Source organism: Thalassophryne amazonica, chromosome 19, assembly GCF_902500255.1.
Source record: "Thalassophryne amazonica chromosome 19, fThaAma1.1, whole genome shotgun sequence".
Taxonomy (NCBI): Eukaryota; Metazoa; Chordata; class Actinopteri; order Batrachoidiformes; family Batrachoididae; genus Thalassophryne; species Thalassophryne amazonica.
In genome coordinates this window covers 15844164-15863345 of record NC_047121.1, presented here as the reverse complement: position 1 = coordinate 15863345, position 19182 = coordinate 15844164, and the positions used below count along the sequence as shown (strand labels likewise).

The window sequence follows — 19182 nt, the reverse complement described above, 5'->3', positions numbered from 1 at the left end:
CGATTCAACATGATGCAAAGAAATTGTACCAAAAATTTAACAAGCTGCAATTCAGTATGGTACTATGGTATTCTTCTTCTGATTCTAATAGAGGCAGAAGATTTGTTTTACTCCTTATAAACAGGAAATTTACCAGATGCAACATTAAGGAACAAGAATCAGTTCCCTCATATGTGGAAACTGTTTGATCACACTGTCAGAACTGAAACAGTACACTAAACAGTAAAACAGCGTCACCCTCATTGAGTGAATTAAAAGTGAGTCACTCATTGAGAGAGTACCACCTTGGCAAAAGTCATTTGAGATACTTTCTTACCAGACTTGTTGAGTGGCGCAGCGATGGCCACGGGATTCTTTCCAAACAACCTGTGTCTTGTTAAGTTTCCCATCTTTAAACAAAAAAGCCAAAATATCTCCAAATGGCTGATTTAAATGTTTTAGGTGCGTCAGAAACGTTTTCCAACTGCTCGCTGCTGTTCTCGCGAGCCTCCATTTTGAAATAGATTTGTTGTGGTAGAAATGTGCTTTCAGGCTTCCATCGACAGTCGAAGCAGTGATGGTGCATTCAATGTGCCTAGGAAAAAAATCGATGCAAGCACACAGCGGCCGATGCATCGCGATTTCAGATAATTGAATCGATGTACACTGAATGAATCGATACACTCACATCGCGCACGTTTTTATCTAGATACTGATTCGTATCAATTAATCTCCACATCCCTAGTAATGTATCTTCTGCAGTATGTCACCACGGGATATAATATATACACCTGTTAAAAATGCCTCTTGAAGAGCGGAAAAAATGCTCACCTTTTTCTGTATTATCAGCTCTTTAATTTGGGATTTTTGTGCATATATGCAGTGCACTTTTTTTATTATTAACCTTTATTCTTTTATTATTGGAGTTTAATCTGTTTAGTGCTTTGATTCCTGGGAAAGCCCCATATAGTTATAATGGTAAGGATAATAATTATCATTATTATCACTTTACCGGGGTGTTGCTAGGTCAGTATCATAGATTTACGTTGACGGTATCTGGCTATACCCGCCCGCTGTGCATAAACAAATTACGTCATGGTGCGCGCGCAGCCCAAGAACTGTCCACAGAGGGGAAAAAAAACAAACTGTCCGCAGAGGAAAAGATGAAAAGGCAAGAAGTGTGTTTTGGTCCCAATATGGATATTCTGGATGATTTTCTCATGGATAGTACGACAATGAACAGCAGCTAAAGCAGCCAGCTTGATGAGGACACACTGCTGAATTTGAACAGCAGCGCGCGCGCCAGGCGGCAGAAGTTAAGTGAGCCAACTTTTTATGTATGTGTTACGTGTTGTGTATCTCAGTAAAAAGTGATAATAATGCAAATAACATGCTGTTGTCGTGTGGTATGCATTTTTCTGAGTCCCTCCATCCATCCTGTCGCCCAAAATAGCTGTCATTTTAGGCGACTGGGCATGGATGTCGGGCCTCTTGAAAATGCATACCGCCCTCCAAAAGCATGTTATTGTATTATTATTATTTTTATTGTTTATTATTATTTTTAAAAAAACTTTTTTTTTTGGTAAATAAATCGCACCAGCGTACAAGTTATAGAACTTTACATATTCAAAATACACCTCATGGATGCACTGGGATGCATCATCAGTGATGTATCCTGGGGTCATCAGGTGTTTCGGGTCTTGCAACATCATACACCCTCACCCAGGCGACCCAGCCGGGGGTGATCAAGCCCCGACTTGCATCCCAGTAGCAGCCCACGGATCTGCCCTCTTCATCCAAAGCCACCTGGTGGCCTTTTCGGCGGCTTCGCTTGCGGACTTGATGGCCCTCTTCTTTGCTGCTCCTACAATGCCCAGGCGGCTGATGACCTTGCACAGAGACCGCCCTGCAAATCCCCTGCAGCCTACCTCTATGGGCTCGTAGACCGTCTTCCAGCCTCCCTCCCTGCACTCCTCCACCAGTTCCTGGCACTTAGCCCTCTTCCTCTCATTGGCCTCCTCGATGTTTTCTTCCCAGGGCACTGTCAACTCCAGAATGATTAGCTGTATCGAAGACTGAGAGGTCATGATCATATCTGGGCGAAGGAATGTTGTTGCGATGTGTTGGGGGAACCTCAGCTGCCTACCCAGGTCAACCTGCAAGTGCCAGTCAGCTGCTGTGTGGAGTAGTCCTGATGTCGCATGTTGGTTTGCTCTGGGTTTTTCTCCAACTTTAACAAAGGAGATTGCCTTCTTTGGAGCATGATGGTTCTTGCTGGAGCTGATGGCTGAGGCTACAGTGGGCAGGAAGGTGTCTCACTTTCCCCCCACACATGGAGGTTTGCTGGACTTGGCAGAGCATCGTAGACAGCTTGCACCAGGAAGCGGACCCACTGAAAATCTGGCTGCAAGATGTTTGTCCAGGTGATCCTGCACTGTAGTGCACTCTCCCACCTTGTCCATGCTCCCTGTTGCCGTAGTCCTACTGCCCTGCTCACCCGCTCTTCCTCCACACCCGCTCTGACTTCCTCCTGGATCAGGTGGTGCCTTTCCTTCCCATGGGCCTGGCTGATGAGGATCTTTGGGAAGTAACCCAAGCCTGCTCTGCCTGTTGCCACAGTGCCCACCAATGCCTTCTGTCTTAGGCATGACTCTGCCAGCTCCACTGCTTCCCATGCCTTCCACTTCCTTCCTGTCCTCACCTCGATGCCGGCTGCTGACACTTTGCAGTCCTTTGAGTCCCTGTACTGTAGAACTTCTCTGGTGCGTGCCACCATGAACTCTTCTGTGAGACCACTGAGAGGAAGCTGCAGGATGTTACTCATTCCGTACAGGGCAGCACTGGTAAGGCTGCGAGGAAGTCCCAGCCACTTTCGAAGAAAGCCACTGATCTTCCTCTCTAGGGACTCAGCTGCTGTTTCTGGGACTGCATAAATCAACAGGGGCCACAGGATGCGGGGCAGGATTGAATGCTGGTAGATCCAGGCTTTAAACCTACCAGGCAGGCCAGACTTGTCTACCTTGGTGAGCCAGGTTCCAAGTTCTAAGCTGGCCTTCTGGATGGCTGCTGAGTCCTTCAGGGTGGAGTCAAAGAGTTTCCCCAAACTCTTCACGGGTTGCTCCGTGATGGTTGGGATGATAGTTCCTGAGATGGAAAAGCGGAACTTGTCACTCACCTTCCCCTTCTTCAGCACCATGGATCGTGATTTGGAGGGCTTGAAGCTCATCCTTGCCCAGGTGATGACCTTTTCGAGCTCTTGCAGGATCCACCTGCACCCCGGGACCGACATGGTTGTTACGGTGAGGTCATCCATATAGGCTCTGATGGGGGGCTGTCGTACACCTGACTTGGTCAGGGGCCCTCTGCATTCCACCTCAGCTGACTTGACCACCATGTTCATGGGTAGGGAGAAGAGGACAACAGAGATGGTGCAGCCTGTAATTATCCCTTTCCCAATGCGATGCCAGTCCGATGTCTCTGACCCAGAAGTAACTCTCATCCTGAAGTTATTATAATAATCCAGGATGAGGTCCTTGATCTTACTGGGAACATGGTGGAGGTGGAGAGCGAGCTCAACCAGCTTGTGTGGTATGGACCCGTAGGCGTTGGCCAGGTCCAACCACAACACAGCTAGGTCGCCTTTGTTCTCATGGGCCTCTCTGATGAGTTGCGTGATGACCCCAGTGTGTTCCAAGCAGCCAGGAGCAGAGATCCCTCCCTTCTGTACTGATGGGTCAATATAGCTGTTCTTGAGGAGGAACTCGGTCAGTCTTCGTGAGACAATGCTAAAAAACACCTTCCCTTCCACGCTCAGCAGTGAGATGGATCGAAACTGACTGATGTCTCGCGAGTTCTCCTCTTTGGGGATCCAAACTCCCTCAGCATGCCTCCACTGGTCGGCCACTTTTCCCCTTCTCCAAATCACCTTCAGGATCCTCCACAGGTGCCGTAGATGCTCCGGGCAGCGCTTGTAGACCAGATAAGGAATTCCACTGGGGCCTGGTGCTGACGCAGAGCGGGCCGCCTTGACGACCTCCTCAACCTCCTTCAGGCTTGGCTCCTTCAGGTTGAACTCTGTTGTTGGGGGATCTGGGCTGATGAGAGCTTTGTTGGGCTCCAGTTCCAGGTCTCTCAGAGGGTCGCTCACAGTGTCCTGGAGGAAGCGGTTTACTTGCTCTATAGAGCACTCAAGCCGGCCACTGCGCTTCTCCCCTAGTAGTTGTTTGGTAAGGCCAAAGGGGTTGGCGATGAAAGCCGCTCGCTTCCTTGCCCTCTCCCTCCCCCGTCTCCGGTGCCATTCTGCTCTGCGAAGAGTCATCAGCTTCTTGCGCAGGATGTTTTTCAGTTCCGCTAAGGGTTGCTCCTCCTCCTCAGCTGCAGCCTTGTACTGCTTCTTGAGGGTACGAAGCTCCTGGCGCAGATGATGTATCCGGGTGGCCCTTCGGCTCATTGTGTAGGAAGTGGGTTTTGATTTTCCTTTGTTCACCTGCCCAAATCTTTCTGAGGCATAGCTGATGATGATGGTGGTCATTGATGTGAGTCGGCTGTCCGCGTCTCCTTTGGCTGTGGCCTGGATGATGTTTGACACATCCTTGGCAAACTGCTGCCACTCGCTCCTCTTGCTGGCTGGGGGCCACTTAATCCGCTGCTGTGAACTTACTCTGCTGGGATTGAGAGTCTGAGGTACGTGGAGGGACTGGGCTCTGTGGGTTGCCTCCTGGCCGGGCTCCTCCTGCGTCTCACCAGGTACAAGACCTGAGCGTTGTACCTCATTGTCTTTCTCCAAGCATTTAATTCTAGCCTGATGGATTTTCAGGCCACGATGGTTCTTGCACAGCTTTCTGCAAATGCATGTTACGTTCATCGTTTGTCCGTTTGCCTGGGTCATCACCGTGTGGTCCGTCTGATTGGAGATCTCATCCTCCCCCCCTCTCGGGATCTCCTGGGGGTATCTCACTGTAGGGCTTTCCGTAGCTTGATTGGGTTCTCTCTCACGAAAGATTACAGGTTGGGTTGCTAACCCAACCTGCCCCGGGTGCCGTCTTTCCGTGCTGTCAACTTACAAACTAGTAATGAATTAATAAATAAATAAAAAGTACAGAATTTCTCAAAGGTAACGCAACAGCAGATGGTTAATTCAGTTCTTGTTTGAAAATTCACCATAAGAAAAAAATGTTTTGACCAAATGAAACCACTGATTTGATTAGTGGACTAATTAGAGATGTTTTTGTTGAGGGATTTCCACAAGTGTTTTTCTGGCCAACAGTGAGATAGTGAAGCTAATAGGGAGGATACAGGCAAACCTCCACTTCATTATTCTGTTGTTATTCTGGAGGATCGTTAAACTCAGCCACTAACAGAGACAGAGTGTAATAAATAAACCAATCGAGAGATTGACCCCAGCCTGCAGCTACAGTTCACCACCCCAGACTTCACTGCACCCAATCTTAATACATCATTAATATTTTATTAAATCATGTAATTCCTCCTTCCAAAGTGTCTATAGTCGAATATAAATTATTTGAATGTGGTGTTCTTCTGTTTTATAGATTCCCACTTGCAAGCACTTAATTTTCAGAAACTTTGTAAAATAAGATCTGAGCTCATATTCCATTACATAGCATTAACCTGTGCCACTTTGCAGACACTTTCTTCCAAAATGTTTTCAAGTAACATCAGTGAATTCATCTGTGCATTTTTTTTTTTTTGTCCCACAGATTTGCGTGGTTTCCAAATTCTTACATCAGGCTGTGTTACATGCTGTCTAATAAAAAATGTGATTGCAGTCAGTGGGGTCCGAATACAGTAGTGTGTGGCGGGATCATCTGCCAGTCAAACAGATACCACAACAATCTTGAAGAAACACATTTAAGTTTTATTCATTTAGATTTAAGGATGTTTTGAAATGTCTCATTGATTTGTACTGTGTGTGTAGTGGAGGGGACATTCCTATGAGGGCAATAATTTTATAGTAATACATGATAAGCTCTTTATACTTTTAGCTACAATTAATTCATAAAAATGTAAAAATCATTTAAAAATATTGATACATTTTCAGTATCTACATAATGAGTTACATCAACTAATCATGACAGCCCTGGATTTTATTCAGTATATTTAGGTTTGCATAAAAAGTGGACATCAAATATCATCATCAAAATATCATCATCAAATATCATATCATCATCTGAAAAAATATATAATCGGTGTAACAGTACAACAGTGTAACGTCAGTTCCCTCATTTATATTCAAGATGTGGGTCAGCTCTCTAGCCTACAGTGTGTTGTCTCAGTTTCAGGGCACATATCTCACTCCACTCTACACTATCTTATCTACACTAACCCTAACCCTAAAAACCTATGTACCAGATTATGTCATTTCTTCCAAGTTTTAAACTTATGTTGGCCCTGATTTAGCTGATAAAAGTAAAATAAGCCAGGGTGCATCAAAAAAATACACAACAGATCCACAGCCATTTTGATCCAGAATCATTACGTAACCTTTGGAACAGACATTTAGCTGCCTGAAGGTCATTCCGCCTGCATCCAGTTAATTTAATGGTCGGACTTAAACCAGCATATCAATCCGGGTTGCTTTTTAGATTCAGAAAAAAAAAATCAAAATACATCTAAGTAAGATCGAATAAGCACAAAGTATTAATAAATACATACCCTGAGAGATGCATCCACTGAGTTTACTCCTCCTGTGTTCGCACGCCATAGAATGTCGTTTCTGCTCCGTTTCCAAACAGCTCCGTGTGTAAACACTCCTTATCTCTTTTCAGAACTTCCAAATTGTACAAACACGACAGTCAGTAAACATCCAATCGCTGTTGTAACGTTTGTGTTGCTTCTGTCATGTGTCCATCCACAGTCATTGATCTGGTAAGCAGGTAACGCTGTTAAACGACTGGGGGCTGGTCTGGTGTCCATGTCACGGCTGTCCCGTTAAGATTGTAGCAGCAGTCACTTTCTGTCAGTCTTCATGGTCACACTTCTAAATATATGGATTAAAATTCTTCTTGTTCCACGACTCACCGGCTTCCGGTCGAGTATGGGAGAGACATTTCACCTCCGGTCCAGTGTCCATGTCACAGCTCTCCCATTAAGATTGTAACAGCTGTCACCAACAGTCTTCATGGTCACATCTATGACATGGAAATAATTATTTCTCTGTGACTCATCAGCTCCCAGCAGAACGTGGGATAGACATTTCATGTCAGTCCTGGGAGGGGTGGGCAAACCACTTCCACTTCACCTTCAAAAATGTTATCCTTGGGAAAGCTGTACAAGCAATAAACATCATGACTGGTATAGCTGGACCTTATAAAAACTCACCTGTTCACCATTTCAATATATTCACCATCAAAATCCACAAAAAAAACACAGAATTCCTGCTGCAAAAAACTTATTTTTTCCCCCATTCGTTTCAATGAAAATGGCAAATGGCTCTGTGGGGATGGTTCCAAAGATGACATCACTAAAATGAAGATTTCCCTGCAGGCTAACATTTCTGAGCATTTGTCAGCAGTGGATGAAATCAAGCTAAATTCTCCATGATTATGAATTCGTGTTTCAGGGCATATGACACCAGAAATAAAATACAGTACATCGATATTTTCATGATTCTTTATTTAGAAGAGTCAGTTCATTTGAAATTTCATTCACCAGAGATATGCACTTGAAGTATGAGTGCAAGCAAGTGGATGAGAACATTTTTGGAATGGGAAGAGGTAAGGTTTGGTTATTTGGTTGCAGTTTAAAAGCACTAAATGTGAATTAAAATTCTGTCAGGCTGCTTTAACTCAAGAATGTTTGATATAACAATATTCAAAATGCATCTGTATTGTATGCATTCAGGTATAACGCAGATATGCTATTTAAACACTTTTCAGAAGTACACTTCTCAACTAAAGTTCCTCTTGTTATAAATTTACTTGTTGCCTGTGCTTCCCAAATTTTAAATGTTAACAAGAAATGTTCAAATGTTAAAATCAGGTTTTCATTGTAGGTCTTCATTGTGATGCTCGCTAACCAAACACTGAATGTGATTTTAGTCTTTCACAAGTACTACCACGCACCAACGCTCTCAAATGGAAGTATAGAAGCTTTCCGCCAGTTGCCCAGCCAGGGTGGAAATGTGACGTGGGTAAACAGGAGTGAGATGGTGGCGGGGTTGACGCTCAATGCGTTTCCAGAATCCTTTATCCAGTGCACTCGAGAGAGGCCTGTCCTCTGCCTTCTGCTGATGATGGGGACATTATGGATGGGCTACACCCTCTACCAGTTTAAAAGGAGGTACGCACTCGAAAGATAAATCACCACATAAGGTTAATTTGTGCTGGGATGGAAGCCGGATGAATTCAGGTCTGACACAAAAGCTTTTCTGTAGTGACAGAGCAACCATAAACTTTCCAGAGTAGCTTTTACAAAACTTCCTCCTTTGGTCAAAGCTTCTATTCCAGCCTGTGATTTAATAAGCATTAATATTCTACTTCTGACTGTGCCCAGTAATCAAATCAAACTCAAAGCTGGATTCAATTGTGTAAGCAAAAGGCACACAGATGTACTTAAGCAGTGTCAGTATTACAGCCATTGTCCTTGTCCTGTGCACAGTAATTGTATTCTTCTATTATGTGTTCCTCTATTTCCCCCTCACTCCTTCTGTCCTGCAGTCCGTTCCTGCATGCCAAAGTGAGGGAGGTGCTGTCCGACTGTGCACTGCCAATCTCTGTACTCATGTTCTCCTTCATCGGCTCCTACCTTTTCAATGACATTGAACGTTAGTATCATTTCTTGCTTTAATGGACAGGTAGAGCGCAGCATTCCATGTTTCTTTCTTAAATCTTGCATGGTGTGTTTCAGTCTAAGTCAGACAGAACTATATCATATGTACAATTCCAATGATGTTGGGGCGTTGTGTAAAATGTAAATAAAAACAGAATACAATGATTTGCAAATCCTCTTCAACCTATATTCAATTGAATACACCACAAGACAAGATATTTAATGTTCAGACTGATTAACTTTATGGTTTTTGTGCAAATATTTGCTCATTTTGAAATGGATGCCTGCAACACATTTCAAAAAAGCTGGGACTGTGGTATGGTTACCACTGTGTTACATCACCTTTCCCTATAACAACACTCGATAAGTGTTTGCAAACTGAGGACACTAATTTTTGAAGCTTTGTAGGTTTAACTCTTTCCCATTCTTGCTTGTTGTATGACTTCAGTTGTTCAACAGTCTGTCGTCGTAATTTACGCTTCATAATGAGCCACACATTTTCAATGGGCGACAGGTCTGGACTGCAGGCAGGCCAGTCTAGTACCCGCACTCTTTTACTGCGAAGCCACGCTGTTGTAACACGTGTGGTGATGCTTGGCATTGTCTTGCTGAAATAAGCAGGGACGTCCCTGAAAAAGATGTTGCTTGGATGGCAGCATGTGTTGCTCCAAAACCTGGATGTACCTTTCAGCATTGATGGTGCCATCAACGAGTGTAAGTTGCTTATTCCATGGGCACTAACACATCTCATACCATCACAGAAGCTGGCTTTTGAACTTTGCGCTGGTAACAGTCTGGAAGGTCTTCTTCCTGTTTTGTCTGGAGGACACGACGTCCATGATTTCCAAAAACAATTTGAAATGTGGGCTCATCAGACCACAGCACACTTTTCCACTTTGCGTCTGTCCATTTCAAATGAGCTCGGGCCCAGAGAGGTGTTTCTGGATGTTGTTGATGTATAGCTTTCACTTTGCATGGTAGAGTTTTAAATTGCACTTGTAGATGTAGTGACTTCTGAAGTGTTCCTGAGCCCACGTGGTAAGATCCTTTACACAATGATGTCAGTTTTTAATGCAGTGCCGCCTGAGGGATCGAAGGTCACGGGCATTCAATGATGGTTTTCAGCCTTGCCGCTTACGTGTAGAAAGTTCTCCAGATTCTCTGAATCTTCTGATTATATTATGGACTGTCAATGATGGAATCCCTAAACTCCTTGCAATTGAACGTTAAGAAACATTGTTCTTAAACTGTTGGACTATTTTTTTCACGCAGTTGTTCACAAAGTGGTAAAGGGCTTGTAAACGGCTGAACCTTTTGGGGATGCTCCTTTTATACCCAATCATGACACTCACCTGCTTCCAATTAACCTGTTCACCTGTGGAATGTTCCAAATAGGTGTTCTTTGAGCATTCATCAACTTTCCCAGTCTTTTGTTTCCCCTGTCCAAGCTTTTTTGAAATGTGTTGCAGACGTCCATTTCAAAATGAGCAAATACGAGGTCTGTGAGAAAAGTATCCGACCTTTTTATTTTATGCAAAAAAATATATGGATTTGATTCATATGTTTTTACGTCAGCCAAGCTTGAACCTTCGTGCGCATGCGTGAGTTTTTTCACGCCTGTCGGTTGCGTCAATCGCCTGTGGGCAGGCTTTGAGTGAGCACTGGTCCACCCCTCTCGTCGTTTTTTCATTGCGAGGAAATGGAGGAATGATTTGGGCTTTGTTCCATCAGAATTTTTTCAGAAACTGTTAGAGACAGGCAGCTGGAAACCATTCAGAAAATTTACATGGCTTTCGGTGAAAATAATGGCGCACGGCGCGCTGCACTCCGAGCCGCGATCGACAGGCAGAAACGACCATTTCATTTCTAAACGGATCGCTGTATGGATCCGGGACCATCGTGTGCAATTTCTTTGGTTATCACAAGAGCTGGACATCAGCCATTTTCCGGCAGATTTCACTTTTAACAAGAGATTTTGTCATTGGAAAGCCACGCGGAGGCTTCGTCACGACGGATTCGCCATCGGCTGATGGCGAATGAAATGGTCATTTCTGCCTGTCGATCGCGGCTCTTGACCAGCTCTTGCACCATTCGGAAGATTTAGACGGCTTTCAGTGGCTTTTCAGTCGTGTGACTATCCGAGAAATTGTGGACGAGGTGAGCATGTCACAACATGTCCTGTGAGGCTTCAACATGGTGGGGCTTTTGCTGCGCCATCCCTTTTGGAATAAGGCTGTAACATAACAAAATGTGGAAAAAGTGTAGTGCTGTGAATACTTTCAGGATGTACTGTACAGGCTAGAGTGATAGCTTGCATACATAAGTAATGTGGCATTAATTAAAGAACACGTTTTTCAAGAATGTAGCTGTCATTGATGACCTTGGTAAAACAGTCATTAAAAAAGTAATTGTTTCTGACAGCTCTGGACTGTATACAATATTTTTACAATTTAGGGACTTGGTTTACTTTTCTGTAGAAACCTGCAAGAAGAATTGCACATGAGATCCATTTACTTACATAAAAGGCAAGCTTCCAAAATGAAATGCATCACTAATTTGATGACTTTATCTTTTTATGTCCCTGAATCAAAGCACAGACAAAAACACTTTAGATGTTTTCAGTTTATGTCCTGCATTCTTTAATCTTAAATCCTTATTCATCATTGTCAAGGCAGCAGCTGTTCTTCATGAGTTGACACAAAAGCAGAGATGAGCTCCAATCCCTTGAGCAAATAATTATTTAAGTGCCAGTTTTCTTTTCCTTTACATCCTAATAATTCATGAGGTTACAAAGATGGTTGCTTTTTCTGGTCAATTAAGTGAAATCTGAGTTTAAAACAAATCTAAATTGAGATGTGCACCATGTGAAAAACAGAAAGTGTTTGTTGATGCAGAAACGTGATTCATTAAAACATGCTTTCAAACTGCTGATTATGACAATAGATTCCTGAATTTTCGGGAAGATTGAATTTGAGGCATCATTAAAAGTAGAGTTGTGGCTTTATTCCAAAATACTGTTCTGTACAGTCATTTTAGGAGAGAAGCGTTATCGAGTGTTTATGACTCAATATTTTAAGGATAATCCACATCATAACATATCACATAACACAGTGAAGACCATTCAGAAATAAAGTATTTTTCAAAGTCTAATGACAAATATATATATATATATAAATAAATGTTTGTTTGTTTTTTCCTCTGAACAGTTCCAGTCTTTAAAGTTCATGACCGGCCCATCTTCAACGTGGCTCCATTTGAACGTCTTTCGGCTATGAACATTGTCAGTGCAATGGGCCTCGGCTTCCTCCTGGCCCTTCTCATCTTCATCGACCAGAACATTGTTGTATCACTGACCAATGCACCAGAGAACAGGTAATCAGCTCTTGTACATTCTCAAGATGAGTCTTGTGTCGAAAGCGGTTGGATAGAAGCTGGGCCTCAAAGTACAAAATTTGGGATGTTGTATCGCAGCAATCACCTCAGTGGGTGATTTTCACCAGTGGTGGGCACAGATAACCATTAGTCCGCTAAATGAAAAGTTTATATAATTTTTATAAAGCTAAACCGATAAACCCCTAAAAAAAATTTAGTGGAAGTTACAGCTAAAGACCGATAAATTTTAGTATTGACTACAGCACACTGGCAGCTACTGACACAACGAGACAGTGCTTCTGTGTCAGATCAGCCTTTTCTCAACAAAAGACCTGGTGACCAGAGAGAAAAGAAGGGGAGCAAAAAAAATAATAATAATTTTCACAGCCATACAGACTAATTTTGAAGGTTTTAGCATTTACAGACACACATGCCGAAAGGCATTATGGGAAAATTAGTTTCCTGTCATCAGTGGTTGATCTGTATATGTAAAAACATTTGTGTTGGTTTTTACAAATAAATCTGTATTTGTAAATATGTCAATTTTTTTATTTGTAAAAAAAAAAAAAGGTAATTTGAAAACTGAAAATTCTGTTTGTGATTCGGCGAATGTTTAAGTGATTTAGCGAATGTGTGGCAGTTGGTATTCACACTGCCATGAACATTCCCATCTACTGGATGGCAGTAGATGGACATCCAATTCTAGACCAATTTTATTGAGGGGGTGCCAGTGGCCAAGGGTTTGTCATAGGGGCACATTCAAACCAGGGCAGAAAATACAAAGATTTGAAATCTTATTTGATTTATTTTTATTTTCATAAAACTAGTGATTAACGTTGTAACCAAAGTGAATGGTTTAACCCTCTGGGGTCTGAGGGCATTTTTGGACAGTTCACTCACCTGGCATAAATGTTTTATTATTGCTGTTAAAAGCTCACCCTAGTTCTCACAATCAAGTGGTATATCTCTTTTTTTCAGGACTACCTGTATTTTCAGAATATACATGCCATAGTAGTGTTTTATAAGTGTAATAAAGGTTTACAATCAGAAATAAGAAAAGAAAAAATAAAGTGAAAAATAATTTTCACATATTTATTCAAAACACACAGCAAACTATAACTATAAAGTTAATTTTTCAGCAAAAAAAAAGTTAATTTCTATCTTATATCATTAAAAGGTTATTCATAATTTAGTAAAACGTGTACCTAGCCGTCGTATACGACGGCGTCGACCCCAGAGGGATAAAATGTCAGATTTGAGACACCAATATATATGTATATATAAAATACATTTTACAGAGTGTATTGTGTTGAGGAAATAATCAGCAAATGAAATAATAATGAAAATAACTGTTAGGTGCAGCCTTGGTTCAGTTTCTCAATCCAAAATTATATAAATACATACACTGCTCTACTATTACAGCAACTATATTCTGCGGTTTTGGTTATTTCTGGCAAACTGATCAACAAATGAGTCAAGACTCAATGCCTTTGCCCTCCTAGACTCAGTGCTGTGCTTAATCTCTTATCATTCATGGTGGATCTGAGGCATGTTTTCACAAGATTTATCTTAGAGAAACTCTGTTCACCAGAAGCAGTAGTCACTGGGATCACAAGTGCTATTTTACAGTGATCGTAGTGCTCAAAAAACACTTCTTTATATGGCTCAAAGAACTGTACGAGCTCTGCTGTACTGGAGGGTCTCCGCATCCCAGTCTGCATTTTTCTGTCTTTAGTTCAGAGAAATTTTCTCTAAAATAAATGTAAATTTGATGAATACATGAAAATAGTCAACAGAATGTGCCATCTATGACATGTTGAAGTAGATTTTAGTGCGTTGCAGTAGGCCACAGTAGACAGTGTCTGTAATATCTTCAACATGCTGCGAGCATGCAAAGCACACAAACAAAAAAATGTTTTTGAGTGGCATAGTTCCTGCAAGAATCAAATCCTACTTTCACCCCAGCACATGAGAAGTGGACGTGGAAATGTTCAATGTTCTCTTGCTGGTGATCGGCCCATGAGCAGGAGTTAATGGACTTTTTCTTTATTGAACTTTCCACAATCTTGAGAGAACTGCAGGAGGTGAAAGAAAGCTACCCGCTGCAGCGTGATGAAGCACATGAGAAGTGGACATGGGAATGTCCTCACGCTGGTGATCTGTCCGTGAGCAGGAGTTATTGGACTTTATTAACGTGCCAAAATCGTAGGAAATCTGGAGGAGGTGAAAGCAAAGCGGAGCTGCATCTGGCGGTCGCACACGCAATCTGTCCATGAGGAGTGGATAGCGAACATGTATTCTGGCTGGCAATCTGTCCATGAGGAGTGGACATGGACATGTCCTCTGAATGTGGAAGCTTGGCTCGCCTCACGCAATAATTTGGTGCCACTTGCGTGAACTAGTCATGAACATTGCGCAACCTGTTTGAAAACACTGTGTTTGTCATTGCGTGCAGGGCATGTGAACCTGAAATTAGATTGTGATGAGATGTTACATCTACATTAAACATAATATTTGAGATATGTTATCCAACTCATAAGAAGGAATGAAAATGCAACTGTTTTACCAATCCATTACAATATATATTATAAATAATTACCTTTGAGATTAGGCTCCAAATGCATTCTCCACAGCCCAGTGAGCATGAGACAACCTGTAGCTGTCAGTATTTTCTCTGTGATTCTGGGAGCAATGAGAGAATGGCTTCATCAGCCAAGTTCTGAGAGCAAATGCATCATCGACTGCGAAATGATTATTTTTGTTATACGAGGTCTGTTATCAATCAATCAATCAATCAATCAATTTTTTTTATATAGCGCCAAATCACAACAAACAGTTGCCCCAAGACGCTTTATATTGTAAGGCAAGGCCATACAATAATTATGTAAAACCCCAACGGTCAAAACGACCCCCTGTGAGCAAGCACTTGGCTACAGTGGGAAGGAAAAACTCCCTTTTAACAGGAAGAAACCTCCAGCAGAACCAGGCTCAGGGAGGGGCAGTCTTCTGCTGGGACTGGTTGGGGCTGAGGGAGAGAACCAGGAAAAAGACATGCTGTGGAGGGGAGCAGAGATCGATCACTAATGATTAAATGCAGAGTGGTGCATACAGAGCAAAAAGAGAAAGAAACAGTGCATCATGGGAACCCCCCAGCAGTCTACGTCTATAGCAGCATAACTAAGGGATGGTTCAGGGTCACCTGATCCAGCCCTAACTATAAGCTTTAGCAAAAAGGAAAGTTTTAAGCCTAATCTTAAAAGTAGAGAGGGTGTCTGTCTCCCTGATCTGAATTGGGAGCTGGTTCCACAGGAGAGGAGCCTGAAAGCTGAAGGCTCTGCCTCCCATTCTACTCTTACAAACCCTAGGAACTACAAGTAAGCCTGCAGTCTGAGAGCGAAGCGCTCTATTAGGGTGATATGGTACTACGAGGTCCCTAAGATAAGATGGGACCTGATTATTCAAAACCTTATAAGTAAGAAGAAGAATTTTAAATTCTATTCTAGAATTAACAGGAAGCCAATGAAGAGAGGCCAATATGGGTGAGATATGCTCTCTCCTTCTAGTCCCCGTCAGTACTCTAGCTGCAGCATTTTGAATTAACTGAAGGCTTTTTAGGGAACTTTTAGGACAACCTGATAATAATGAATTACAATAGTCCAGCCTAGAGGAAATAAATGCATGAATTAGTTTTTCAGCATCACTCTGAGACAAGACCTTTCTGATTTTAGAGATATTGCGTAAATGCAAAAAAGCAGTCCTACATATTTGTTTAATATGCACTTTGAATGACATATCCTGATCAAAAATGACTCCAAGATTTCTCACAGTATTACTAGAGGTCAGGGTAATGCCATCCAGAGTAAGGATCTGGTTAGACACCATGTTTCTAAGATTTGTGGGGCCAAGTACAATAACTTCAGTTTTATCTGAGTTTAAAAGCAGGAAATTAGAGGTCATCCATGTCTTTATGTCTGTAAGACAATCCTGCAGTTTAGCTAATTGGTGTGTATCCTCTGGCTTCATGGATAGATAAAGCTGGGTATCATCTGCGTAACAATGAAAATTTAAGCAATACCGTCTAATAATACTACCTAAGGGAAGCATGTATAAAGTGAATAAAATTGGTCCTAGCACAGAACCTTGTGGAACTCCATAATTAACTTTAGTCTGTGAAGAAGAGTCCCCATTTACATGAACAAATTGTAATCTATTAGACAAATATGATTCAAACCACCGCAGTGCAGTGCCTTTAATACCTATGGCATGCTCTAATCTCTGTAATAAAATTTTATGGTCAACAGTATCAAAAGCAGCACTGAGGTCTAACAGAACAAGCACAGAGATGAGTCCACTGTCCGAGGCCATAAGAAGATCATTTGTAACCTTCACTAATGCTGTTTCTGTACTATGATAAATTCTAAAACCTGACTGAAACTCTTCAAATAGACCATTCCTCTGCAGATGATCAGTTAGCTGTTTTACAACTACCCTTTCAAGAATTTTTGAGAGAAAAGGAAGGTTGGAGATTGGCCTATAATTAGCTAAGATAGCTGGGTCAAGTGATGGCTTTTTAAGTAATGGTTTAATTACTGCCACCTTAAAAGCCTGTGGTACATAGCCAACTAACAAAGATAGATTGATCATATTTAAGATCGAAGCATTAAATAATGGTAGGGCTTCCTTGAGTAGCCTGGTAGGAATGGGGTCTAATAAACATATTGATGGTTTGGATGAAGTAACTAATGAAAATAACTCAGACAGAACAATCGGAGAGAAAGAGTCTAACCAAATACCGGCATCACTGAAAGCAGCCAAAGATAACGATACGTCTTTGGGATGGTTATGAGTAATTTTTTAGTTAAAATTTTGTTAGCAAAGAAAGTCATGAAGTCATTACTAGTTAAAGTTAATGGAATACTCAGCTCAATAGAGCTCTGACTCTTTGTCAGCCTGGCTACAGTGCTGAAAAGAAACCTGGGGTTGTTCTTATTTTCTTTAATTAGTGATGAGTAGAAAGATGTCCTAGCTTTACGGAGGGCTTTTTTATAGAGCAACAGACTCTTTTTCCAGGCTAAGTGAAGATCTTCTAAATTAGTGAGACGCCATTTCCTCTCCAACTTACGGGTTATCTGCTTTAAGCTACGAGTTTGTGAGTTATACCACGGAGTCAGGCACTTCTGATTTAAAGCTCTCTTTTTCAGAGGAGCTACAGCATCCAAAGTTGTCTTCAATGAGGATGTAAAACTATTGACGAGATACTCTATCTCACTTACAGAGTTTAGGTAGCTACTCTGCACTGTGTTGGTATATGGCATTAGAGAACATAAAGAAGGAATCATATCCTTAAACCTAGTTACAGCGCTTTCTGAAAGACTTCTAGTGTAATGAAACTTATTCCCCACTGCTGGGTAGTCCATCAGAGTAAATGTAAATGTTATTAAGAAATGATCAGACAGAAGGGAGTTTTCAGGGAATACTGTTAAGTCTTCTATTTCCATACCATAAGTCAGAACAAGATCTAAGATATGATTAAAGTGGTGGGTGGACTCATTTACTTTTTGAGCAATAATAGATAATAATAATAATAGATTAAATGCAGTGTTGAGGCTGTCATTCTCAGCATCTGTGTGGATGTTAAAATCGCCCACTATAATTATCTTATCTGAGCTAAGCACTAAGTCAGACAAAAGGTCTGAAAATTCACAGAGAAACTCACAGTAACGACCAGGTGGACAATAGATAACAACAAATAAAACTGGTTTTTGGGACTTCCAATTTGGATGGACAAGACTAAGAGTCAAGCTTTCAAATGAATTAAAGCTCTGTCTGGGTTTTTGATTAATTAATAAGCTGGAATGGAAGATTGCTGCTAATCCTCCGCCCCGGCCCGTGCTACGAGCATTCTGACAGTTAGTGTGACTCGGGGGTGTTGACTCATTTAAACTAACATATTCATCCTGCTGTAACCAGGTTTCTGTAAGGCAGAATAAATCAATATGTTGATCAATTATTATATCATTTACCAACAGGGACTTAGAAGAGAGAGACCTAATGTTTAATAGACCACATTTAACTGTTTTAGTCTGTGGTGCAGTTGAAGGTGCTATATTGTTTTTTCTTTTTGAATTTTTATGCTTAAATAGATTTTTGCTGGTTATTGGTAGTCTGGGAGCCGGCACCGTCTCTACGGGGATGGGGTAATGAGGGGATGGCAGGGGGAGAGAAGCTGCAGAGAGGTGTGTAAGACTACAACTCTGCTTCCTGGTCCCAACCCTGGATAGTCACGGTTTGGAGGATTTAAGAAAATTGGCCAGATTTCTAGAAATGAGAGCTGCTACATCCAAAGTGGGATGGATGCCGTCTCTCCTAACAAGACCAGGTTTTCCCCAGAAGCTTTGCCAATTATCTATGAAGCCCACCTCATTTTAGAGGTGGGCTTCATAGATGCCCACCTCTAAAATTAGAGGTGGGCATCATCTCACTGTTAGAAAAGTATCTGACCTTTTTATTTTTTGCAAAAACCTGATGCGACAGGACTGAGCGGAGGCGAGGCACAGACAGAGGCTGGACACAAATGCAGGCTCACAACAGGACGTATGAGTAAAGGATGGTTTAAGGCAGTCCGCGGAGCAAAAGTACCGGGCAGGGACAAGACAGAGGACGTGGTCAAAAACAAGCAGGGTCAGTACACAGAGCAGAGTCAAAAACACGGCTTGGCAAAATAAGACTGAGACAAAGTGCTGGTAAGTGAATGAATCAACAAACGAGCAGGGAGGAAGTGAACTGAAGCAGTTTAAATAGGAACAGGTGGTAATAAGATAATGAGGTGCACGTGGTGGAGGACGGGCCTGGAAGGGGGCGCGGTCAGGTGTAAACTAAGCAGCAAAAGAGATGCAGAAAGGCTGTGACAAATGAGCAAGGAAATGACAGACAAATGGGGGTGGCTAACAGTGATGAGAAAGTGCAGGTGCAGAGAGTGCCGTGATCAGAAGAAGACAGTGATAACAATGAAGCTGGGAGTGAACGTGAGAACTGAGAAGAGTG

General features: G+C 42.1%; 1 protein-coding gene across 4 annotated transcripts in view; it reads left to right on the top strand.

Annotated features, from left to right (window-relative positions):
- slc4a11 (solute carrier family 4 member 11) overlaps positions 1-19182 on the top strand; it is a 333676-nt gene that overhangs the window by 301617 nt on the left and 12877 nt on the right. For all 4 annotated transcript variants that reach the window (XM_034159880.1, XM_034159879.1, XM_034159878.1 and 1 more), the window contains 3 exons: positions 8037-8277; positions 8655-8761; positions 11973-12138. In XM_034159880.1, the coding sequence (XP_034015771.1) occupies positions 8037-8277; positions 8655-8761; positions 11973-12138 (514 nt within the window). The remainder of the gene's footprint in view (positions 1-8036; positions 8278-8654; positions 8762-11972; positions 12139-19182) is intronic.